This window comes from Octopus bimaculoides, chromosome 2 (genome assembly GCF_046866305.1).
Source record: "Octopus bimaculoides isolate indiv1 chromosome 2, ASM4686630v1, whole genome shotgun sequence".
NCBI classification, from domain to species: Eukaryota; Metazoa; Mollusca; class Cephalopoda; order Octopoda; family Octopodidae; genus Octopus; species Octopus bimaculoides.
Genome location: NC_142929.1, coordinates 108,466,786 through 108,493,906, shown reverse-complemented (window position 1 = coordinate 108,493,906; position 27,121 = coordinate 108,466,786). Strand labels below are relative to the sequence as shown.

General features: G+C 35.3%; 2 protein-coding genes across 2 annotated transcripts in view; one reads left to right on the top strand and one right to left on the bottom strand.

Annotated features, from left to right (window-relative positions):
- Positions 1-9,845, top strand: part of LOC106871016 (deoxyribonuclease gamma) — a 93,970-nt gene extending 84,125 nt beyond the window's left edge. The window contains exons 5-7 of the mRNA XM_014917271.3: positions 562-823; positions 4,995-5,088; positions 7,145-9,845. Coding sequence (XP_014772757.1) covers positions 562-823; positions 4,995-5,088; positions 7,145-7,318 — 530 coding nt within the window. The 3' untranslated portion in view covers positions 7,319-9,845. The remainder of the gene's footprint in view (positions 1-561; positions 824-4,994; positions 5,089-7,144) is intronic.
- Positions 9,846-12,781: 2,936 nt separating this feature from the next.
- Positions 12,782-21,892, bottom strand: LOC106871017 (histone deacetylase complex subunit SAP18). The gene is made up of 3 exons (XM_014917274.3): positions 21,756-21,892; positions 20,998-21,104; positions 12,782-13,164 (listed from the first exon to the last, which is right to left on the bottom strand). The coding sequence occupies exons 1-3, from the start codon at positions 21,879-21,881 to the stop codon at positions 12,882-12,884; spliced, it is 516 nt and encodes a 171-aa protein (XP_014772760.1). The 5' UTR covers positions 21,882-21,892; the 3' UTR covers positions 12,782-12,881.
- Positions 21,893-27,121: the final 5,229 nt, after the last annotated feature.

Here is a 27,121-nt window from a genome sequence, read left to right as displayed (position 1 = left end):
TTTGTCTCTTAAAGGATAAAGGCCTAGACAAAGACATTATACGACATGTTGATGTGTCAATAGGTAACATATCAATAAGCTATACAAGACCTCTAGAGAACTTCAAAAGTTATCTGCATCTAGCACAACAGTTCATTTCATCATTCCAACATGGAAAACAACATAGCACTTTCAAAACATAGAAGTAAGTCAGATACAAAGGAGAAAATGCAAGCATCCCATTGACTGCTAGATAAAGTACAGACATTTAGGAACATATCAAAGTAGTGCAAGTTCTCTATTAGAGTAAAGCTACTCTGCCATATTTGCTACTCTAACCACAAATTTAAATGAAAAAACTGGACTAATTTCAACCAACCAACACTTGCCTAAATTCTTCCTCAGGAAATTCAATACATACATACATACATACATACATATATGCATGCATGCATGCATCCATACATACACACACATACATGCATGCAAACTGAATAAATGTTAGTAAATTAGAAATTAAATAACAGACACACACACACTTTCTCCCTCTCTTTAAGTTATGATTTTCTTCCTATTTTTCAGATATAACTGAAGTGACAATCATTGGTATTCACGTGGATTCAGATAATGTAAAGGAGGAAATGGATTCACTTGTTGAAGTAATAAATGAGCTAGAGAAGAAAGTTAGTCAGAAAAATTTTGTCATCATGGGTACACTGAACACAGATTGTCAATACTGCAATGATGAATGCAAAAAAAATCTACTGATTGTGAAGGATATGAGTTACAAGTGGTTGATCTCTGATGATACAACAGTTGAGGATAACAGCTGTACTTATGACCAGTGAGTATGACTAATTAATTTTTCCCAATTTCAGGTCTATTGAACTTTCTTTTTCTCAAAATGCAAGCGTGGCTGCGAGGCAAAAAGTTTGCTTCTCAACCATACAGTTCTAGGTTCAGTCCTACTGTGTGACACCTTAGGCAAGTGTCTTCTACTATAGCGTCATGCCGACCAAAGCCTTGTGAGTGGATTTGGTAGATGGAAACTAAAAATAGCCCGTCATAATTATGTGTTTCGTGCATGTGTGTGTGTGTGTGTGTGCGCGCGTGCGTGTCTGTGTTTGTCCCTCAACACTGCTGGACAACCAGTGTTGGTGCATTTACGTCCCTCATAATTTAGCAGTTTGGTAAAAAAGACTGATAGAATAAGTACCAGGCTTTAAAAAATACCTACTGGGGCCAAGTCATTTGATTTAACTACTTCAAGGTAATGCCACAGCATGGCCACAGTATAATGACTGAAACAAGTAAAAGATTAAAAGATTAACTAAATTTGTAATCTTCCTTCATTTCATGTCATATAATTCTTTTCTACTCTAGGCACAAGGCCCAAAATTTTTGGGGGAGGGGGGGCCAGTTGATTAGATCAACTCCAGTATGCAACTGGTATTTAATTTATCGAACCCGAAAGGATGAAAGGCAAAGTCGACTTCAGCGGAATTTGAACTCAGAACATAAAGACAAATGAAATACTGCTAAGCATTTTGCCCAGCATGCTAACGTTTCTGCCAGCTCATATAATTACCATTTTGACTAATGGTAATTATATGATTCCTGCTAAAAAAACCTTTAGGATAATCTTTGGCTTATATTTCTGTATGCTGTGCTCTCTCTATTTATTACTTCTGCCTTCGCTAAGGCGGAGGTATTGTTTTCAGTCACGTTTGTTTGTTTGTTTGTCCATGGAGCAGATATCTCAAAAACTGCTGGATGGATTCAAATGAAACTTTCAGGGATGTTTGGCATCGTGACTAGCACAGACTGATTTGATTTTTGGATTGATCTGGTACCGGACAAGGATTCTGGATTTTTTTTTTCTGTTTTTTACTTAATTTCTGAGAGCTGTCGGGTTCATTTTTAGTATTCTCGTTTGTGAGAGCAGTTGAATTTATTTTGGATATTCTCATTTTAAAAGCCATCTCTAGCTAATTGTTGTGAGGACGTTGGTGTTGCCTTGGCAGAGGTTTGCGCTCTGAGTGCTCTTGTTTATTTTTTCTTCTAATATATCTGTGCAGGACATTTAATGCTATATGCTCTAAGCTTCAGTTTCTTTTTAGAAATCTGGAATATTCTTGGGTTTCAAGCTTATCTGAAGAAAAGATGTGGAGACCACTCCAGTGTACATATTTTCTCTTTTTGATTTTCAGTTCTGGTGATTGCACTTCCAGTCATTATATGTAGATCACATGTTAAAGAGCGCAGTCATTGCTGTATGATTAAGAAGGTTGCATTTAACTACACAGCTACAGTGTGATACATATTTTATTTATTTCACTACTGTTACCATATTGTGTGATAGTAACTTTGAGCTTATCCTTGTTGCTATTGCTATCAGAGTTGAGACTGAGGCTTTTGTTCAGTGGAGAATATGAGTTCAGTTCTGTATATTAGTAAATCTCTCCTCAATTATTCAGCGGCCTACACTATTTACAAGGAGTTATCTGTCCTTAACTTTATGGCACATAGAATAATAACTGAAGTTGGGGAAAGGAAATTTCTCAGACTTCTTCTTCATGAACAATACATAGTTAATAGATAGAGGTTTAAATGCATATTAGCTCCTGCTTAATTTAATAGTAAATTGTCATTAAAGCTAAGGACCATTGAAATTTAAGTGTCTTTGAAGCCAATGATGACAAGAGATATGAACTATTGACCTTTCAACCATAGTGAGCCATTCAACTGTCTCCTTATCTCACTATATTGCTACTAAAAGAAAACTAGCCAATTTGCATGCCTCTACACCAGGCCGCTGTTTCAAAACATTTTATTGTACCTACCCATTTTAGCAAATCATTAAATCTCCACAGCACAAATTTTTAATAACTTTTATTTTTAAACATAAAAACAATTTATTCCCATGTGGCACACTTTTCTTATGAAAATATTTCTTAGTTTTGTTCACAGTACAAGGTGTGTTATTGCCTTTAAGCTTATGGTTTATTTTTTACCTTTTACTTATTTATCATTGGGCCATTCTGGGGCACTGTCTTGAAGGATTTATTTGAACAGATTGACTCTTGGCCTTATTTTCAAGTCTGGTACTTATTTTATCAGTATCTTTTGTTGAACTGCTAAGTTAGAGGGACATAATAAACCTACACCAGCTGTCAAATGGTGGAGGAGGACAAATAAAAAACATGAAATACACGAACATACATATATGTTTCTATGTAGTTACATATCATCATATATATATATATATATATATATATATATATATATATGGGAGAATGTATGAAAAAAAACAACAGATGAGGACAGGTGGTGTAAACAACAAAAGGATGTATTAGTTTGACGCTCGGGAATAGAGAAAGTCTTTAACGTTTCGAGCTATGCTCTTCAACAGAAAGAATACGGAGAAAACAAGGAGAAAAACACGGAGAAAAAAAATTGAATGGTGTTTGGTCAACGATTAATCATGGCATATATATATATATATATATATATATATATATATATATAAACTGGATACTCTTCTTAATATCAATCACTTTACAGAGTGTACTGGGTGCTTTTTTCATGCCACTGGTACTTGTAAGGTTCCATAAAACTTGCAAGATAAACCTTCTGTTTCTGTGTATAGAATTACATTTTTAAAGTGTGTCCTTATTTAATTTAAGGTCATAAGGTATAATTTGAGAGAAATTTGGAAGTTATGTCTAGTCAGTCAAGTGTCTGGACAAAGACGTTTCTCAATTGGCTTGATGTAAACTTATTACTTTGTTGTTGCTGTGTTTACACAGATAAGTCGTAATCAAACAAAGCTATTATGAAAGGCATTTCAGTTGTAACAATACTGTCATGTGTATTTGGAAGTAACTGAATGCTATTTGTAAAAATTTTGGCTACTATCTATGTCAGGTCGAGCAGCCAGGTCTCATCTCCCTCTTGAACAATTCTCTCTCTCCATGTCTTACACTTACATATCTTCAGAGTAGATAGTTGGGTTAACAAGTTAATAAACTAATGTCAGTTACTTTCATTATTTCAGTGAAGCAATCAGCTTTAGGGAATGTGTAAATTTTGACTTATTTAGGGAAAGTGAAAGGAAAATTTTTCTTGGTCACATATATACATACTGATGCATAATCTCTATTGTTATTAGATATTTTAGACAAATCTGGAGGTATAAATTCAGAGCTCTCAACAACTATTAATATATATCTTAACCCTTTTGTTACCATATTTTTGTTGAGATACTGAATACCCCTGATGCATCGTGTGATATGATATGCTTGAGAAGACCTGTTGAGTCAAGTAGAACCAATATCATAGCTGTGGCCAGTACCGTGATGGGTTCCCGTGCTGGTAGCACATAAAAAGTACCATCCAAACACAGTCAATACTAGGTCCGCTTGACTGGCTCCTGAGCCAGTGGCACGTAAAAAGCACCAACTGAACATGGCCGATGCCAGTACCCCCTGACTGACCCCAGTGCTGGTGGCACATAAAAAGCATTATCTGAACGTGATCAATGCCAGGCGCACCTGACTGGCTCCTGTATCAGTGGCACATAAAAAGCACCCACTACACTCTCGGAGTGGTTGGCATTAGGAAGGGCATCCAGCTGTAGAAACATTGCCAGATCAGATTGGAGCCTGGTGCAGCCACTGGCTCTCCAGACCTCAATCAAACCGTCCAACCCATGCCAACATGGAAAACGGACATTAAATGATGATGATGATACTCTGTGATTCTTTCAATTAATTTTAAATATAACAAAGAATTTAGTAAAATAACTTAGTTATTATTAAGCTAGTGTTAGGAACATAAATTGTGACTAAGTTTGGTGGAAGATTTTAATTCAGAACTTTTGAAAACAAGACATTTGTACTACAGAGTGGTTTCAGGCAGGCTGGTATCAAAAGGGTTAAACAAGATATTTCTAATTTACAAGTAACTTCAACTTTTATAATCTGTTCTTACTCAATGTCTGTATTCTTTCACAGGGCAATTATAACTGGCAGCAATTTGAAACATGTAGTTCAAGATGCTGGTTCTGTCTTCCATTTTGATAAAGAATATAAACTTTCAGCACAAATGGTGAGTTATAAAGCTTTACATTTCTTAAAATATTGATTATATTGTTTTTGCTTGAAATAGACCTAAGATTCCTTTGTAGGGGTTTGGTATAATTAACTGGCTTGATTCTATTTTAAAACATGCACTTCTTTTACTGATCCTGGATGGACAAAAAAAAAAGATTGACCCTGTAATATTTGAATTTAGAAAGTGAGGTACTTAACTAAAAATGGTAAACCTCTCAATGTAACTCAACACATTAATTGAAGCAGTAAATCATAATCAATACTGTTTGTTTGTAACTTATTCATTCCATAATTAACTTGAAATGGACAGAATATAATCAATATATGGTAGGGGTCACAGTGTAATATCTGTTCTAAACTAGGATTATTATATTGGTTCTATATAGTGAATTATACAACTTTTCAAGAATTCATATCATTATTCATTTTAATCTACTTGCCACTAAGAATATTTTAATTTGAGCCCTTGGACAGGTCATCATAATCAATGCTTACTCAGTCCCTACCTTACAAGAGGAGCCTGAGGATCCTATCTTGCTTATATATTCCATGAATATCACGCTTGCATGTGTATATCAGCAAAAGATGTAAACATCATCAAAAAAAAAATTGAAAGGCTGATGCATGTCAAATGAAATCCCATGTAACATTTGTCTGCTCCAAACTGTTACTCACAGCTTGAAATGCAGTGAACCAGCGTTTGGCTCATTGGAAACCTGTAACCACCTGTACTAATGTTCACTAATTGTGATAGAAATAAAAATAAATAGCACTTTGAAACTGGGAGGTGTTTATATAATTTGTGTGATTCTATCTAAAACTTCTGAACTTAACATTTATTGCTCAAAATGGATTTACATTTTCATTAACATGCGTGTGTTAGAAGTAATGAGTTGTTGGCATTGTATATAAATTAATGTTTCTTTTTACTGATACCACCTTGAATAGTCTGCACTAATTACTTTCCTTACCTATTTATATTCTTCAGTGATTTTCCAAATCCCCAAAACAATTTCTCATCTCTAAATTGTCAATTCTTGCTTCTTCTCCTCTTATCACCCTCACTCTGTTTTACTCCTCAATCCTTCACTAAGCACTTATCTCAATCAACTCATTTCTCTTCTATAAGTACAGCTTCCCCGAAGCCCCTTTCAGCTCATGTTTCCATGCAGTTACTTTTATTAAAGGTTGTGCAATATTTTGAGCTTTTATCTCTTCACCAAATACTAATATAATTGTTTCTAGTGAAGATATTCACATGAAAGAACATTTTAACATGGCCTACAAAGATCATGGCATTGTTTCTTCTTCTGAAATTAAAAGAATTGATTTCATTCTTTTAACCATCAAATAGTAAAGAGCCTTGACCTACTAGAAGTAGTAGTCAAATCCCCCTTAAATCACACACTCTCATTTTAAAAGCACATATGGGACAATGTAGTCACAAAAAGCTGGGATAATCATGACTGAACACTTCTAATCATAAAACTGTTCATTCAAAGTTGACTTGGAATAAAAAGTAACTCCTTGCATCTGTTATCTGCAGAACTCTGATTGTTTTATAAAGTATAAGACAGTTTTCTCTCTAAAATAGTGGTAAAGTAATGCTCTTTTACCAGAAAAGATGAGAGATAATTCTGTATTTTCTTGTTATCCATACATCTTTATGCTGGAACCACTCAAATGCTTTCTTGAGGAAAACATGGTTTAATTTTTTTTCACTCAATCTAAGAAGGAAGTTTACTCTATTTAAAATTTTTTTTTTCCCTTTCTTGTACACAGAGTTGGCAATAGAACAATTTGGGATAATTTAATCAAAGCTTCAACATCATACCTTATTTCCAGTACTTAAGGCTTACGTTGCTAATTAAAGCACATCAAAATACCTGATTTAAGAATCAATATTCATATTATTTCAAGCTTGTTTTAAATCATTTGATTTTAGAATTATCTTTTTTTTTTATTATTAACTAAATTCTTTTATGTTTAATCAATAATTTACAAAATGGTTTCATACTGCATATTTCCAAATCTTTCTTCTTCTTTTTCAGGCTGAAAAGGTCACTGACCACTATCCTATAGAATTTGCACTTCAAGTGACTACAGAGAAACCTAACTCAACTTTAAAAACACCACAACCTGAAGTAACTACAACTAATGGAGGTTCAAATTTGGTCATTGAAATTTCTTTAGGGCTTCTCTGCATGACTTTATTACTCCTTTAAAGCTAGCCACACTCAATGAAGCATATTTCTACACAATAAAGATTTTTTCTGTAATTTAAACTAAAACAAAATGTGAATTTGTATTCTGTTGAAGAAAGTGCTTTTTTTTCTCATTTTTCTTTAACATAATTGTTTGAAAATGTTATATTTTGTCATAAAATATCAGTTCTGTATTATTTAATCTCATCTAAAACATATTGTGAATGTCTTTCTTAATAATAAAGGAGGAAATTAATTTTAGGCAAAATACTAAAAGTTAAATAATTTAAACAAGACATGAAACAATTTCTAGTTAAATCTGCTTCCAAGGCTTAAAATTGCTTAGACTTATATCTTCACTTGCTTGTAAGATTACAGCCATAAGCACTAGAGTGAAGTAAAACATGTAAATGTCAGTTCATAAATAAATCACATTCTAACTTTCTAATTGCAAAAGAAAGGCATTCATAAGATGGTTGTGGAAAACATCAAAGAGTAAACATAAGGTCACTTTTGCAGTAATAAGATTACTGTGTTAAATATTTTCAAGGTCACAAATGTCACAAATAAATGTCTAGGAAAGGAGTTTTTAAAGCGTTTCCAAAACATACATACTGAGTTTTATAATCTCATTGAAATACAGACCAAAGTTGTGATGAAATGAAAATAAACTGACAAAGACTAACCTTTAAAATGTTTTAAAAAATATAATTCAAAGTAAAATCAGACTTAATGAATAATCCACTCCCTTCTTTTCATTACTGCCGACAAAATTTACATTTTTAAATAGCAAAATTTGTCTTCACTACATCTTTCTCAAAATTCCTTAGCTTATTTCTGTTCTAGACATCCTTTACCATCAGCTTATGCCATTTCAATATCTATTTTCATCCTATGTCTACATTTTCTGTTTGCCACAAATAAGTAACATTTTTGCTGTTTTATACTCATTCTACATTACCATGGGTAGAATGATTTTGCAATATTTTTAGTATATTGAAGCAATTCTTTATACAACTGGATGCTCTTCTGCTGCTACCTACACAACTACAAAGAATGGGGTTTGTCAGCCAGGTATGTTGAAGCAACCAAGATTGCAAGATAATGGTTATAGTAGAGGTTGACGATCATATGTAGTCTTAATTTTTATCAAATGTACCATCATATTTAGACGTTTATTTACACTTTCTTTCTTACTAAAGTTTTTTCTTAAAGGGTGCAAATTTTACTTTCAGAAAATCACATAAGATTTATTTGCCAAAATTCTTCAAATTCATTGTCACCTTCTTAATACCTCTTTCACTTTCCATCTTTTAACCAACTTTTCATGTTTTCCCCAGCACTCTTCACAATTCACTATCTCAATTACTAACATCTCACTGCCTGTCTCACCATAGACATCCCACTGCCAGTACTTTTTAACTACACCACCATGTTTCCTTCACTTTTACTGCTCACACACATCACTCAATTAAATTGCATATCATGCTAAAGAATCACAACTTGAAGACATAGATATCATTTTGAATAACTTGATACAAAGAAAACTCGATAATTATAGTTTCCTTTAATCCTCTCAATTAGCATTTATTGAAATAAGATTATTAATTTTGTGTAAGAATATACATTTAGTCTTGCTCTAAAACAATGTTGAGAAACAGTGCATTCTGTGTTGAAATTTCAGTTTTCTTGAGTCACATTCAGCCTCCCACATGTTCCTGAGTTCAGTGTGAACATCTAAATTACCATCCAGTGGTGTAAAGATTTGACAAGAAGAGCACAACAAAAAAACAAATCAATTTCATATAAGACATGTATTTAGTTCATCGCTAAAGTAATTTTGTGCTTTAAGAAAATATTTTCTTTTATTTCAATAACTGTCAAGTGTTTGTTTAAATGATAGTGTATAATAGTTTAAAAAGTGCAGATAATATAAGACAAAAATACAGTAAAACTAGCACATACTGAGTATATGCTGTTTGGAAATTCCCATCCATCATACTTTACACAAAGGCTAAATAGCTGGGTAGAGAAGGTACTAGACAACCTGTTCATTTAGCTACCAGGAGGAGGTACCAGATTATCAAGGCTAGCATCTATAATTAGTCAGTATCATATCAAAGAAATGTTTTATCGCTTCTTTACTTCACATCAAGTGAGCTAAACATCAGAGTCTGAGGAGATTTAGAAATATATTATCTGTAGCAATACCAGTGAAAGAATTAGTTTATTGAATGAAAAAATTTCCATGAACAAACAATACTTCAATTACTAATATAAAAAGCAAAAAGCTTGAACCAGGCATAAGAACACTCTCCATATTCAAAATGTTTTGTTAAAATGTGTTGTTAATCCTGTTCTTATTTCTAAACATCTTTGTGCATGAATGTAGCAGTTCTTATAAGTTACTTATTTATAACAATTTCTATGTTACACACAAAAAACTATATGGAAATAGAATTGAGAAAAAAAAATAGTACCTCTACCAAAACAGAAAACCATGTAAAATTTGGTTTGAATGGAATAAAAACATTAGAGAAAAAAAAAAGATCTTTGTTTTGTTTCTAGACTTCTGCTTTTCAGGTGTTACATTGATTTTTGCAGACCACCAAAAGAGAAAGCATTGAAACATTATTAAAATAAATGTTTTCACACATACAGATTTGTAAGTTTTACCAAAAAAACACAATAAGATAGCTGCCACTGTAATTAAACATATGACCCCCACATGAAAAGGTCAATAATCTTGGTTCTGCATATTTAGAATTTTTACATTTAAAGAGTTAACTATCCAACCTTGTTAGACAGTTAATAATGCTTTACCTAAGACAGAGAGGGATGTGGGGAGGAGGCTCTACATGGTCACTCAATGTGAGAAGTAAGCAGCCAACTCTTCTTCAAGTCACATCTTTGTAGGCCATGTTAAAATGTTAAAATTTCTTTAGGGCTTCTCTGCATGACTTTATTACTCCTTTAAAGCTAGCCACACTCAATGAAGCATATTTCTACACAATAAAGATTTTTTTCTGTAATTTAAACTAAAACAAAATATGAATTTGTATTGTTTTTTTGTTTTTGTTTTTTTTTCATTTTTAACATAATTGTTTGAAAAATGTTATATTTTGTAATGAAATATCAGTTCTGTATTATTTAATCTCATCTAAAACATATTGTGAATGTCTTTCTTAATAATAAAGGAGGATACTATTTAATCTGACCAGAGACATGAAATGTCTGATACAAAAAAAAAAAAAAACAGGATGGCCACAATTGGAACACCTTTTATCCTAAGTGTTTCCTCCAATTTGACCTGCAACTAAACACAATGTGGTTCAATCCAATGAGAAAGTCTATGTAGTCATACAACCTGCTAAACAGAGCAGTCAAATCTCCTTCACATAACAATGCCCTATCTTTAAAAAAAAAGACTGGATAATGTAGTTTAGGCCACACTATGCTAAGAAAAATAAGACAGGATGGTCACAACAGGAATAATTTTGATCACAGATCTACTTCATCTGGCCTGGAAAGAATGGAAGAGGAGAGCAAAGAATAATATGAGGTAGCTAGAAAAGAAGCTGGATATCAGATATATCTACAAGGAGAGAAACTGAAAGAGGTTTGCCAATGTATGGCTGTGTGACTCAGGATTATGAATTGTGAAACAGTGTGAATCAAGATGCAGTCAGTGATGATAATAGTGCATTTGCAGTCACTGACACTGAGAAGCTGCATGAATGAGGAGAATGTCTGGGAGAGAAACAGACTGCCTCAAGTAGGGATCAGCTGTTGAAGTTGATTAGTATATAGTTGACAAAGCCATTACGGATACGAAGACAGGAAATGCAACATGACTAACAGGGGTAGCCAATGAGATTTTGAAAATTTCTTCAAGTAGAATACATGCAAATCACTTTCATAGTCACTCAAGTCATGTAAGGAGAAATGATATCCCTAATGACTGATGTAATAGAAATACTGTCAAGAGCAGAAGATATACTTTAGTAGAAAAAGCAATTAAAGAAGTACCAAAGTGAAATCTTAAGTTATGAGAGTGATAGAGAAAATTAAAGCACAGCTTATCTGGGTGAGAATTAACTTAGAGATGCAGTTTGGATTTGTGCCAGGATGATGAATTACCAATGCCTCTTTTTAGTAAGACAACAACAGGAAAAGTTCTTAGCCAAGAGCAAACCACTATACTTACCGTTCACTGAACTGGAGAAGGTCTTTGGCAGGGTACCATGATCCTAGTCTAGCAGTCACTACGAAAACCGAGTGTAGATGAATGGTGGGTGAGTGCTATGCAAAGTTTAAGAACAAATTCAGTGAAGAATTTATCAATCAAGTAGGTGTCCATCAGTGGTCAATTTACAGCACCCCCTGTTTATTGTCAAAGACTTCAAGACTAGCTTAGTTCTCACAGCTGAATCAGCCAAAAAATAAGATGTGCAGTAAAAGAGTTAGAGAGAACTCTTTACTGTAATAATATGAATGTATGAAAGGTGCAGGGGGATCTCATGTAGGCTGACAGAAATGAATAACTACAGATGTAAAGATATAAAAACAAGAGTTGTTAGAAGGTTGGCTAGAAGTAGTTAACAGCTTCTGTTACCTAGGTGATCAAATCAGCAGTGGGGTTGTGTATTGTAAAAGCATAATAGCCATATTTAGGGATGGCAAGAAGTTCAGAAATCTATTACCTCTGTTGGCAACAAAGGCGTTTCTCTCTGCAAGTGAAAGGTAGATTGTATAGTGCTTATGCAAAGTGTTGCTCAGAACAGTAGAAAGACAGGCACTGAATGTGAAGAGAATGAAAAAGCTGGAAAGAAATGAAGCATGTATGCTCCAATGAATATGTAATACCATGCATGAAAGAGATGGTGCAAGTAAGTGAGCTGGAAGAATACATGGGCAATAGAAGATTCAGAAGCAGTGCTCAAGAAAGAGGACTACTGGTACAGATAATTGATGCATACAAAAGAAAACAGTTGGGTACATAAGTAATCTTTGTGGAGGACACCTGCAGTGCAGAAGACATAGTGAAGGTTGATCTTAAGATGCTGAACCTTACACCTTACAAAAGAAATGATAATTGATCACAATTAGACTGCTTCTATCATATGTCAGCATGGTAAAATGAGTAAAATACCAGTGTGTATAGCATTTATAATGTTATACAAATGTGGAATGGCACCAGCTGTAATATTTTGTCTCAGAGAAACTTTTCAAAGAAACTTGTTAAAAAACACAAGGCTTTGCTCAGAATGCCAATGGATTGCCAGTAAGCGTTTCAACCGGAGTTAGTCTTCTCAGTGATAAATACTCTGATAATCTGATCCAAGCTAAAAATGCTTGTTCCAATATAGAAATATTCATTGATTTGTGAGAATGTAAAAACGATGATGAAGTGGGCGAGATAGCATTGAATTTCACATAAATATTACACCAATAAATACTGTGAAAAAAAGGAAAGACAAACAATAACTTTTGTGATTTTATTGTGAAACCAATAAATGATGAGATTTGGATTAAATGAGCTATCAAAAGAAACATATACATGTAAACAATGTTTTGGTCAGTACTAGTAGGGTCTTCCTCTTCGTGAGATGGGCAATGGTCCTGAGCGTGGAGGAGTTATTGCTATATCCAGATAGTCACCAATTGTGAATTTTTTACTAGCCAAAGTAACATTATCATCTGCACCACGGTGGCCAGAACGTGTGGAGCCAATATCTTGTAAACGATACACCTGTTGTCTTAAGTCAGGATAAACCATAGCAAAATCAAAGTATGTCCCCTTTCTGCGTGCGTCTAAGTTCACCTCCTTCACTAATCCAGTAAGTTCCTTCAATGTGGCATCCATCCTGTCAGTAAAGAGAGAAAAAAATCATTCAGTGCTTTTGACAGAAATGAAAACTAATGTAAATCAGTTTTGTATCAAAGTCATACATAGGCGCAGGAGTGGCTGTGTGGTAAGTAGCTTGCTTACCAACCACATGGTTCCGGGTTCAGTCTCACTGCGTGGCACCTTGGGCAAGTGTCTTCTACTATAGCCTTGGGCATACCAAAGCCTTGTGAGTGGATTTGGTAGATGGAAACTGAAAGAAGCCCGTCGTATATATGTATATATATATATATATATATATATGTATGTGCATGTATATGTTATGTATCTGTGTTTGTCTCCCCAACATCACTTGACAACCGATGGTGGTGTGTTTACGTCCCCTGTAACTTAGCGGTTCGGCAAAAGAGACCGATAGAATAAGTACTAGGCTTACAAAGAATAAGTCCTGGGGTCGATTTGATTCGACTAAAGGCGGTGCTCCAGCATGGCCACAGTCAAATGACTGAAACAAGTAATAGAATAGAATAATAGAATATGATATAAAAAGACATGCACATATATGATGAGGATATATTTTTATTATAAATGTGTAAGTGGGTGTGTGTGTGTGTGTATATATATATATATATATATATATATATATATATATATATATATATATTATTATTATTAATATTTAGCAGAAGCAACAGAGTGACCCAAGGTCTGAGAGTTTCATGCGTTGGCACTTATCAAACTAGATACAGGTCGCAGAGTTGTAAGTGTACATAGTTGGTGAGAATTACATTTTCCTCTGGATTGATCTAGATCAAATTTTAAATCATATTGTCATATGGATAATTCATATTTTTCAAATAATTTGCCTGTTATGCCATTTAATAAGTGTGAAAGATTTTAAGCAGTAGTCAGGGAAAAAAACAATTTGATTCATATTCTACAAATTCAATTTATAATTGGGAACAAGTGAATATATAGATTTCTAAACTTAAGTTCTAATGGATTTACTGTTGTTGTTAAGTAAATTCCTGTGGTAGAGCTTTGATGTTTAGAAATTTGCCATTCTTTATATGAATACAGACCTATTCATATATGACAAACATATACATACAGTAATACTTTATTTTTTCATTTGTTTTTATGTCAGTGACATGTAAAAAGCACCATTTTAGCATTAGGCCTCATGGAGGCAGTGACAGGTGACTGAGACCTTTGGCGATATACCGTGCTTGTGAAGACCTGTCAAACCAAGTGAGATCATAGTTGTGGCCGATACCAGTGTCACATTAGTGGTACCTGTACTGGTGGCACACAAAAATACCCACTACACTCTTGGAGTGGTTGGCATTAGGAAGGGCATCGATGCCAAATCAGATTGGAACCTGGTGCAGCTTCATGGCTTACCAGTTTTCAGTCAAACCGTCCAACCCATGCCAGCATGGAAAACGAATATATGATGGTGATGTCATTTTTCAATGCTAGTAAGGGTTACATCAGAGGTTCTCAAAATTTTTGGGCCACAAAATACCCTCAGCGCCCCTACCCCTATTTTTATGTATAAATAAATATTTTATATTTTACTAATTTATATATACAATGAATCATTTGATATTTAATATAATATTATATAATTTGTATACAATACTATGATATTATAAATTCGTAGTAACCCCCAATCCACTGCCTTCCTCCCAATGCCTCCTTTTTCTCTATCCTCCCCACTCCCTTAGACACCAGCACCAACCAGGGGGCGGTAGCACCCACTTTGAGAATCTATGGGTTACATGAATGTATAATGAAGCACTATTTTAAATTCAGATGCTCTTCTTGAAACTAAACCATACCTGCTTTTCAAGTAAGGGATCTCTTACTTCACGCATCTTTGAAAGCATTTGAAATAGAAGACAACCTTTTGACAGAAGTGGTAACAACACTCCCCAGAGTAAGGAAACTTTCTTAGACCCAGATATAAACATAGATACATGAGCATGCACACACATAATAATCTTTCAGTTTCTGCCAACCAAATCCACTCAAGGCTTGGCTGACCCAGTTACTATAGTAAGAAACACTTGCCAGGCTACAAGAAGCAGAACAGAAGAATCCATCCCATGGCAGCATAGAAAAAAAACGTATTTAATAATGATGGCAATGAGAACATATATGTGGACATATAATACATATCAATTATGTATATGCACATTCGCATATATACATATGCCTACCAGTTGTTTATAGTAATTGCAGATTTTGACTTTTGAATCAACAGTAACAGTATGTTAACAAGGAAAATAAATGTAATAGTTCAAAAATTAATAAACTCATCTTGGTTTGTTAAATGAGTACTTGGCTGGCAAATGGACAGATTTGTGTGGTTAAAAAGTTTGCTCTCCAACAATACAATTTTAGATTCAGTCTCAATTGCACAGCAATTTGGGCAAGTGCTGTGTACATTAATCCTCAAGCCAGCAAAAGTCTTGGAGCGAATTTGATAGATGGAAACTGAAAGAAACCTATCATATGTGTGTGTGTGTTTGGGAATCCTTGCTTTGACATCAAATGATAGTTGTAAACAAGTGTTCAGCCACAGGGAATATCACCTTGTTTAGAAACAGGTGAGGACTGGCCACAGGAAGGGCATCTGGCTGTAGAAAATCTGCCTTACCCATACAAGCATGAAAACATACACATTAAAATGATGATGACATTCGTATTTTAAGTTAAGATGCTTTGAGCAAGAGATAAACTAGAAAAATAGTCATGTAAGAATGAGTCAACTAAGGAACTTTCTCAAAGATTTTAAGGAATATAACTGTAAAGTTTGCTGAGACTATACTTCTTACTTTCCTACATGTAATCATTTGTTTTGACTTTGAAAAAAGTCAATGATTTTAAGAGAAAGAATATACAAGAATGTATAATCGTTCATCATTATTACTAATTCTTATTTTCAACCATTTTCCCTGATCCTTCCTCCTCAGATAGTCAACACTCTGGAATGTCCTCCCACTGACAGTTTTCTCTACAAACATTAATTTACAGATGTTCCAATAGAACATCATCAACCACATTAATTTCACAAACTTCAGAAGGCCTGTATGAAGGTATCAACATCTCCAGCATGAAAAAGCCATAAATAGAAACCTTGTAAGATATAAACACAAAACAGTGAGACATCTATTACTTTTTAAGTCTAATGAGATTTTTAAAGGCATTTAGTGATAGATTAATGGCATACATTGAACAAATAAATGGCTATAAAACAGCTATCAGTATTATTGATACTCTAATTCTTTTTCATTCCATTATGTTGAAAATATGTTCTTAAATTTCAAGGTGTTCACTTTTGTGGCATTATAAATGTTGTCAATAATTGTATTAGGCTAATTTAATATTCTGATGCTTAAGCTTTTAAGAGAGAAAAGTTCTCTTTTTATTCATATATCACCCAATAGAAATAATTAATGTTATCCATCAGTGTATTCTTGTCTGTTTAACTAAGACCCATGTATAAGTACTTTGTTTATTATATTTTGTATGTGAATGTAGTTCCTAGTACTTTTGCTTCATGTGTGATGTGTCTGTGTAAGTATATGTAGGTGGGGGTATGCTTATTTTAATTGTGATGGCAGGTGTCATTTGACATTCTGTAACATGTATTGGTTGCAAGGGAGACAATTGTTGCTGATACAGTTTAGCTCGAGATCAGCTCTCATTTAGCTCTAGAGACATTCCAGTCACGACCATCATATCTATTTCTCAAGCATAGTACATATAATGTATTTTTTACCTACATTTTTTATAAATGACAGGTTAAGATGAGACTTAACTATTTTTAACAGGCCGATCGACGATGTAGAGGGTCCCTCACTAGCTCAAAGGGTGACAGTGAAAATAAAGAAACCAGGTTTTTGGGTGGTGAATGCATGATTGAAATAGTTGTGCAGTTGTGACCAAAGCATAAGGGAGGGTGTCAGTGTTATGACAACCATGTATGAAGCAGTGTGTATGCTTTGTAGCAATTTGGGAAAGTTGTATAGATACTGGTTAAAAAGAGCAGATGAACAGACAGGTCCAATCAATACAATGTTCAGTAAGTTGCAAATTTTAAATGTAAGATTAGTGATTTGAGAGACAATCTGCCAATTAACATTTCATGTTGCTTCTTCTGAGTGTGTCTATGTTACCTAAGGTTTTATTATTTCACACAGTGTGGTTGTGAGGTGAAGAAGTTTGCACAAGGTTTCAGGTTCAGACCCATTCCATGGTACCTTGGGCAAGTCTTCTGCTATAGCACTAAGCCTACCAAATTCTTGTAAGTGAATTTGATTGACAGAAACTAAAAGAAGGACAATGTGTCAATATATGTGTGTCCTTATGTTAATGTTGCAAAATATCATTCATTTCCAATATTCTGTGAAAACATCTGGCCATGAAAACAGGTATAGGTTGGTAGCAAGAAGGGCATCTGGCCATAGATAATCTCTGCCTCAGTAAACTCTAACTCATGCATGTATGGAAAAGTGGACATTAAAACAATGATGATGATGTGGCCTGATTTACAGTCTGTTTCATGTTGGATACAAGTGTTCCCCAGATTTCTGCTTTTCTTTGCTGTTTCCAAGATAAGTTGTTTGTGGCTGTCCTCAATTTTAACTACGTTGGTTACTTTGGTTGCATAAGTGGGGTTTTACTGTTTTATGTTGCACTTTTCAGCTGCTTTTTGGATGAGTTTGCAAGTGACTGCATTGTGGAATTCTGCCAACTTTATTTCTGTCTCTGAGTACAACTGAATCCACTGGCCTTATATATTTATGAGATTAATGTTTTATCCAGCAATTCTTCATTTTAAATGCTTAACCAAGTTAATACGCCCACCAGTGAGAGAGTTAGTTACAAAAATGTTGGTCTGATTGTTTTAGAAAGAGTTTCGAGATTTAATCTTTTAGCATTCAGATTACTGTCAAATGTAATGCTTATTTATTCACATTGTTTCAAAATTAATTAGCATGCAGCTTCAAGATTTCAAAGATGTGATTGATTATTTTTAGAATGACATTGAGAAGTAGGTGTGAGAGGCAAGATCTGACCAGTTTGAACGTAAAGCAGGTAAAATATTTGGGTCAGATGTGGCTGGTTTAAATGCTAAAGAGTTAAAGAAAATTAGGCATTTGGCATAGGTTGGATCGTTTGATAGGATGTGATAAACAGCAGGACTGCGTCAAGCTCCAATCTCAGGTTTGCATGGTTTCTATGGCTGAATGCATTTTCTACCACCAACCACTTTACAGTGTATGCTGGGTGCTATTCTTAATGTCACTGGCACTAGGGAGGTTACTATATAACTTGCAAGAAAAGAAAAGGGGAAAAGCCCTCCTTATTGAGTGGGGGTGTATTTGAGAGAGGAGGGAGGTGGCTTTATGCCATGATAGATGTTGTTGGCACTCCGTCGCTTACGACTTTGAGGGTTCCAGTTGATCCGATCAACGGAACAGCCTACTCGTGAAATTAACGTGCAAGTGGCTGAGCACTCCACAGACACGTGTACCCTTAACGTAGTTCTCGGGGATATTCAGTGTGACAAGGCTGACCCTTTGAATTACAGGCACAACAGAAATAGGAAGTAAGAGTGAGAGAAAGTTGTGGTGAAAGAGTACAGCAGGGTTCGCCACCATCCCCTGCCGGAGCCTCGTGGAGCTTTAGGTGTTTTTGCTCAATAAACACTCACAATGCCCGGTCTGGGAATCGAAACCGCGATCCTATGACCGCGAGTCCGCTGCCCTAACCACTGGGCCATTGCGCCTCCACATGATAGATGAACAAGCAGAGATACATAGCTATCCCACATAATATAAGGGTGGGAAGGAATAGCTGGAAAGACAGAGATGATAATGGTGAGGTACCAGAGTGAAAGGTTTTCAGATATTTATTAGTATAGGATGTATTCAATTTTATAGTAATAGCTATACAATCATATTTTTGTAAATGTGTGTGTATACTAAATACATATATATATATATACACACACACACACAGATACAAAGGGCTGCATTCAGTTTCTGTCAACGAAATTCACTCACAAGGATTTGGTCAGCTCAGGGCTATAGTAGAAGATGCTTGCCCGAGATGCCACAGTCGGACTGAATAAAACACCATGAGATTACATCTTAGTGAGTACAACTAGAATGGTGCTCAGTTTAAACAACTGTAAGTCTATGTCAGCAGGAAAACATGGGTGTGATGGTGATTGCAAATGGAAGCAGCCAGAAGGTGAGATACTATAGAGATGACAAGACAGACTATTCTGTTAGATAAGCCTGAGTGAAAAGCATGTGCAGAGATCACTGTATTATAAATAGAAGTAGAGCTAAAACAACATGCCTGTGAGTTAGAGGTGGGAACATGCTGCTGAGTCACATGGCCTTTGCTTTGGATACAGTCATGAGATGTGTCTGTGTAGCACAGCACTGTTCCAGATAATGTGAGCATTATTCTAACAGGTCTTACTTGAAATTTATAGAGGGTCTCAACTGAATGGATGAAGTAATTTTTAGTTGCACAAAGATAATGACTAGTTGTTAGCTTAGCTGTCCTTAAGTATGACTTGGCAGTGTGTACCATGACTTTGCTAGTTTCAGGTATGTAGATATGAGTACACACCATCTCAGCCCTCTCAACATTGAGCCAGTAGAACACTGAGGCAATAAACACTACAAATGTACAGAAAATAGACTTTGTCAAATGCTCAAGGGTATATTGAAAAGTAGTAGATAGCTTCCGTTACCTAGGTGACCAAGTCAACAGTGGAGGTGGTTGCTCTGAGGGGCATAGCTGCCAGAATAAGATTAGGCTGGGCAAAGTTCAGAGAGTTTATACCTTTGTTGGTAACAAAGGGCCTCTCCCTCAGGGTGAAAGGCAGATTGTATGATGCCTCTGTGTGAACAGCCATGTTGCATGGCAGTGAAACGTGATTGCAGAAGACATGCAAAGGCTTGAAAGAAATGGAGCTAGTATGCTTCGCTGGATGTGCAATGTCAGTGTACACATACAACAGAATGTAAGTGTCTTAAGAAAAAAAATTGGGTATAAGAGGCAGCCTGCGCTGGTATGGTCATGTGATATGTATGGACGAGGACAGCTGCATAAAGAAGTGTCTATCCCTGTGGAAGGAACTTGTGAAAGGGGTAGACTCAGGAAGTCAGGAAGACAAGGTAGTAGAGTATGATCTTCAGATGGATCTCACGGAAGTGATGACGAGTGACAGAGACCTTTCACAATTTACTGTGCTTGAGAAGACACATCAAGCTAAGTGAAATCATAGTTGTAGCCAGTGCTGGTGACACATAAAAGGCACCCAGTACACTCTGTGGAGTGGTTGGCATTAGGAAAGGCATCTAGTCATAGAAACCAAGCCAAAACAGACTGGAGCCTGGTGCAGCATTCTGGCTTACCAGCTCCAGTCAAATCGTCTTATCCATGCTAGCGTGGGAAATAGACGTTAAATGATGATGAGTCAATGCTCAAATCAGAGTCCACTTAATTTTCACTCCTCTGATATCAATAAAATTATTATCAGTCATAAGATGGACTAATACAATTACACTCCTCTATTTCATATTTGTAATTTAATTGATTGAGCACTTCCCTACAAATACGTGGCTTTGTAGCAATGCAAGTAATCATATAGTGATTGAGTTATTTAATTTCATTAAAGAAAAACCAATTAGTTTACATAAGTGTTCTACGTTAATAATAGGGGCAGATAATCTCTTGAAAAATATTTTGCAAATCTGAAATGAAAGTGCGCTATAAAAACAGTTCAAATCTAAGGAAAAGAATCAATAAAGCTTACCATGTGTATATTTGGAGTTCGTTCGATGGAGTCTGTCCTCTAAGATATTCACTAAGAGGGTGATGACGACCTGTATTACAGAACACTCGCAATAAAAGGGGGCACGTCTGAAGAAAAAAATTAGTTCGTAAAGTAATTAGATTAAAAGAGATACTGACATATAACATCTACATATGCTGATAGATACATAACAGAAAATAAAAATAATAAAGATTAAACCCTTATTAATAAAGTTTGTTAGATTTCTCGGGGAATATATATATATATGTGTGTGTTACTTTAGATTTTTTCTGTTGACTTGGCTTCAAACATTATCAACTTATTAGAACTTCGGATATGAACACAAACGAGATGGGAGCAGGAGTGCATTGTTTTTTTGTTTTTTAAGGCTCATGATTGTCGAAGCATGGAATAAACTACCTATGTTGGTTGTTAGCTGACGGAACATTGTATCCTATAAAAATCCCATACTTCTCGAAATTCTTTATAATACTCCTCTTTCTGATTGTTCCCTTTTATTTATTTATTTTTTCCTGTATAGCAAGCATGTACATTTGTCTATCATTGCTCTATTTCTTCACTTAATTTTCTGTTGTCTCTGTCTCTTTTACCTTTTCCAAAGAGTTACAGTGCACCTTAGCACTGTACAATTAGTTAATTATTATTTGGACTAAAACAAACAAACATCGAAAGGAAATGAAGTAGGTTACAAAGCTAGTAACCATTTTATGTTTTTAAATGAACATTTTTAAAAATACCTTTTCTCGGTCGATTGGTTTCTCAGGCTCTTTGCTATCTTCAACAACCATCGATTCTACTGTAGCATTTTTCATCATTTTATTTCCGCGGAAAGCCGCATCACGTTCTCTCACTTCGCCCACCATTGTGCTGTCTTAAGGAACTCTTTAATGAGATGAGGTAAGTTTAATTAGAAAGCTTCGGGAGACATTCAAGGGAGAAAACTGGTGTAGAAATAATATAAAAGCGTGAGAGAAAGAATCACTTTCAAGAATTTAATAGCACAAATATCTTTCAAGTTATTTTCAGTAAAATAGAAGTATAATCACTGACAAAAGAATTACATTATGATTTGGGCGCACATAGCGGAGACGTACCCTACCCCTCCCACTTAATTTAATTTTTTTTTACGGAAACCCACGTTTTCGACTATGGGAATTACGATTCTGAAAAAAAAAATGGTAAAACTCCCAACTTCAAAATTTCAAATCCTTAACTCCCATCCCATTTCTTCATTTTCCACTTTATTCAGAAATTGTTTTTGACGAAATACGGGGGCTAATGCAGTTACGCACCTCTCCTTGAAAAATGCATTAAAAAAAAAATTTCGGATTCCTACGTTTTAGATATCAGAGATTACGAATATGCTAAAACAATTTTTTTTTTTAATTTCACCCCGCCCACCAATTTAAATTTTTGACTTTGTTTACTTTAAAGAGATCGTAGCGAATTAACGAATATATGCAAATCGAAATTAAATACAGACTAAAACATTAAAGTGAAAAGAATTAACGTTTTACTTGTGCTTACCTTAAATAATCGTAAATAATTTAATGTAAATTGAATATACACCATTTTATGAGAAACAAACATTAATGTTTAATAATTAATGTTATAAAGTTTAATAAGGAGCTCAAATTTCACCCCTTCCCCCAATTTTAAATTTTGAACTTTTTCATCCATTTATTTATCTATCTGTTTATCTATTTATTCTTGTCCGGGGGGGGGGGGTAGCGGGGGGGGGTTATCATCATTATCACCATTAACTCTGCAGTGGTTATTTTTGTGTTGTTATATCCAGGAACATTTTCACAAAAAAAACATAATAAGTTATCATCATTATCATCATCTAACATCCATGTTCCTTGCTGGCATAGGCTGGACAGTTTGATAGGATACGATTTGTCCAAGGACTGCACTGTGCTCCAATGTCTGTTTTTGGTCTCCTATTTATGGCTAGATACCCTTCTTCACATCAACCGCTTTACAGCATAGACTAGGTGTTTTTTTTCATACCACCTGACTATTGAGGTTGCCATGTACCTCGCAGAACTACAAATCCTGCGGGGTGGGGTCAGCTTCATGCCAGTGGACAAGGGAATGATCTATGAGAAGGGTGTGTGGTAGTGCAAGTTTTGTAGAAGACCAGTGTGGTTACTAATATCTAGTTGGGGAAAAGGGTAAAAGTCCGGACAAATTTGCTTATGGAAGACCGGTAGTCACCCATGCATACCAACCTACCCTCTCCGTGCATAACAACCTACCCTCTCCATGCCACCAATGTTATCCAAGGGAAAGGCAAAGACTGATACAGCAAAGCATTCGATACAGAGTATGTACGTATGTGCCAAAAAGAGTTTGTATGAGATTTGGCTGTTATTTCTAACATGTGGATAGCCTGCTTGTAGGCCGCAGATTTGGGAGGGGAGTAGGTTGGGTAATTTTTTTTTTTTAATTGAAATTTTACAAACATTTTTTTTTTCAGAATCATAATCTCCGTATTTGTCTACTTATTTCGCCAAAAAAACAAAATTCTGAAAAAAGTGAAAAATTAAGAAATGGGGAGTGGAGTTGAAATTTTGAAGTTGCGATGGTGTACATTTCGAGGATTTGATCCATTCTATGGTCACTTTTTAGTAAAGGGATGTTCTGGAGGAGGATGTCAAAGGCCTCATCGTTTAGGAGGTTGTGTGTGGATATGTATGGTAGGGCTTTTGGTTGTAAATCCTTCTTTAGTTTGGGTGTCAGTTCGTGGATGTTGAGTTGTAGGGCACATTGAAAGCCTATATCATTTAGTGATGTGGGTAGTTCCTGCTGATGAGTGTATCCTTTAGCTCATGTAGTTGTGTGTCCCTGGTGCTTGTATCAGATACTATAGTACAAATTCTTTTTGCCAGGTTGTAAGGGATATTCATTCTAGAATGTAATGGATGTAAGGAACGTAAGGGATATGCATCATAAAGAACAAAAGAAAACCCAAGTCAATGAAAAGTTTTCGAACACAGGCCCAACTACACTCGCCAACAGCATTAAAGCCGACAGTAAAAAATTGCGGAAAACTTAACTGTGGTATATGTGTCAACCTATTTGAGAGGTTAGAATTCTCCTTCAAGCAGGGTCAACGTTTTACAGTGAAAAACAACTTCACATGTGCGTCGGAAAACCTAGTATATGTATTAACATGCTCAGGGTATCGAGAACAATATATTGGTAAAACTAAAAACAGTCTGCGCCAGAGGATGACGGTACATAGGGGAATACATAAAAATAGGATTAAGCAAGCACATTGAAATTTGCACTACTAACGAACAACCCAACTTTAGAATTTTTCCCTTCAATACATTCAGGGACAATGCAACCTATAATCAGCGCATTAGCAAAGAAGCATGTTTTATCGCAAAATATAAACGTTTTTTGAATGCTTCCACCAGAAATGAAACTACTACAAGAATTTAGAACAATTCCAACCATTACTGCTACGGCCACAACAGGTCACTTTTAGGTCATTTGACCATTAAAGAAGATTCCATGAACAATCTACAGTCACACCCCTCCTGTATTTTTCTTTTCTTTCTACTTCTTCCTCTTCTTTCCCTACTACTTCTCTTCCTTCTTCATCTCCTCCCCTCCCCTCTCCTCATCATCATCTCTTTTCTTCTTCTTCTTCTTCTTCTTCTTCTTCTTCTTCTTCTTTTTCTTCTTTTTCTTCTTCTTCTTCTTCTTCTTCTTCTTTTTCTTCTTCTTCTTCTTCTTCTTCTTCTTGTGCCTTTGGTAGAAAGGATTATTATTATTATTATTATTATTATTATTATTATTATTATTATTATTATTATTATTATGTGAGAGAGCAGTGCATGCCATCAAAATGACACTGGGGTAAAATATACAAAGCCCAGTATACCCATCATGATTACCCGTCTGATAAGGGTACACCAGGCACATGCATCACAACCAGATGTGCGCAACATGGTGATCTCATATCAAGATAAACAGCGCATGACCTCGCAGGTGGGGCCCAGTTAGAATTTTCTTCAGGTCGAGTAGCCCATCCCGCTCAAAAGGTCCCTGAATAAGGTTTGTTTAAGGATGTTGAGCAAAACACCCATGTTTCCAAAGGTGAATTATTCAAACTCCAAAGAATTCCTCTCAACACATGGCTATGATGCTCCCCCACTACTTCTGCTCGTGATCAGAGATGCACATATCGTCAGCCACTAAGGGACAGGCTCAACTGGTTACGGTCAAACAATTGACAAGCAAATCTGTGGTACTAAGAAGAGTATTTGCTGTAGCCCATCTTTTATACGAAGACAAAACAATGTACATGATAACACTTCCAATCAATTAAGATCAGAAGCCATGAGAGCCACTGTTATTATTATTATTATTATTATTATTGTTCAGTAGTTTTATTTTTATAACGTGCTTTCACTTCACTACCGAGCGCAGCTCTGTGTGCCTTGGGTATGTGCTGTGGTTTGCTGTGATGCTCTTATGGTTACTGTATTGAAAGTGTTTTGCGTAGGATGTGTGCAGTGCCCAGTAGTGCAATTTTCTGTATCTTATATATATTTGTAAGTCCTGGTGTTTTTGTTATGTATTTGTCTGAATATTTTTTTTTTTTTTTTTTTTTTTTTTTTTGTCCGGCGAAAATATATTAAATTAGTATATTGTGTAAGGAAATATACAATTGTTTATGAAACATTTTTTTTTTCGTTGTAATCTCCCTTGCATCGTAAAGTAACAAAAATTAACACCTTTAAATGAAACAAGGGAGATAATATCTAATTTAAGTTGTTTAAGTTTGGGTCAGTCCTGAAAGAACAGACCTACGATTAAAAATATTTCAGCCAAGACGATCCTATCTTTTACTTTGTATATTGTGTGTCTAGGACTACATTATATAGTGTGCCCTTTTTTAAGATAGTAGGGTGTGATTTGAGGAAGATAAGGTTGCTATTTTTACTAGGTCTAGCAACGAATTAGAGGTGCCTTTGTTGCTGTTACTTTTGTTAATGCTAGGTCAATCATAATCGAGAAGATCTATAATCAAAGCCATTTCAGTCATAAACCATCAAGAGTATAAAGGACAACTATGTATAACGTGTCCTTCGCTTAACAAGACAGTTTAATGTGATATAAAGGCGATATGGCTGCTATTTCAAGCACGTAAAATGTCCCTCTTCGGTTCCGTAGATTAAAGTAGATTTTCTCCGTATTCATTTTATAAGTAGAATTCAATAAACTAATACCAGATTGATGGTAAGTATTCGCAGCAATATATATATTACTTATATTTGATGTCTTCCACACAATTATGTTTTTGTAAACGGTTATGCCTTCTTTGTAAAGGCACCAAAACTAAGATAAAATTCATAATTTGTCACGAACTATATCCTGGTGTTAGTGCATTTATAGAGTAGGTACCGTCGGTAATATAAATAGATAAACAGTATATACACAATTGTGTGTGTGTGTGTGTGTGTGTGTGTGTGTGTGTGTGTGTGTGTGTGTGTGTGTGTGTGTGTGTGTGTTACAAGAATTTTGGTTTTAAATAGATTTTCAGGGAGCCCTTCATAGATTTTTGTTTCGCTGTTATTTACAAGTGTAACCGTGCAGAATTCAGTCGGGACGTGAAAACAATTAAGAAGCTCGCTATACAATAAAATTCTATGTTAAACAGGGCCAAAGCGCTACAGAAACTAATGAAATGCTCCAGACTGCTTGTGGATTAACTTGTATGAGCCGAGCATGTTTTTCGCCGATACAAGAGATTCAAGGACGGCAGAGAGGAGGTCAAAGACGATAAAAGGTGTTTGAGGGAGAGGGACGTCAGAACATCAGAGCTGGTTGAGAAAATACACAATCTTCTGGATGAAGACAGTCGTGTGTCAATAAAACAATAAGCATACAGTTATGAGTCGGTGTGGCAACTGTACACAGAATTATTCATGAAGATCTGAACATGCGCAAACAAAATCTATGCAAAGTTTGTCCCCAGAGTACGAAGTAACGAACAGAAGGAAAGATGCGTTGGTGACAGCAGGGAGATGGTTGAGCTCATTACCTCCAAACCAAGAGTACTTGAGTTCCCGGTTACCTGTGA

Bases quoted from the DNA above. Each gene is read 5' to 3' on its own strand.
- LOC106871017 (XM_014917274.3), bottom strand. From the start codon at position 21,881: ATGGTGGGCGAAGTGAGAGAACGTGATGCGGCTTTCCGCGGAAATAAA. The intron at 21,105-21,755 runs GTATTTTTAAAA...TTTTTTCTTCAG, and splicing joins AACCAATCGACCGAGAAAAG to ACGTGCCCCCTTTTATTGCG. The intron at 13,165-20,997 runs GTAAGCTTTATT...CTTTACTGACAG, and splicing joins GAACTCCAAATATACACATG to GATGGATGCCACATTGAAGG.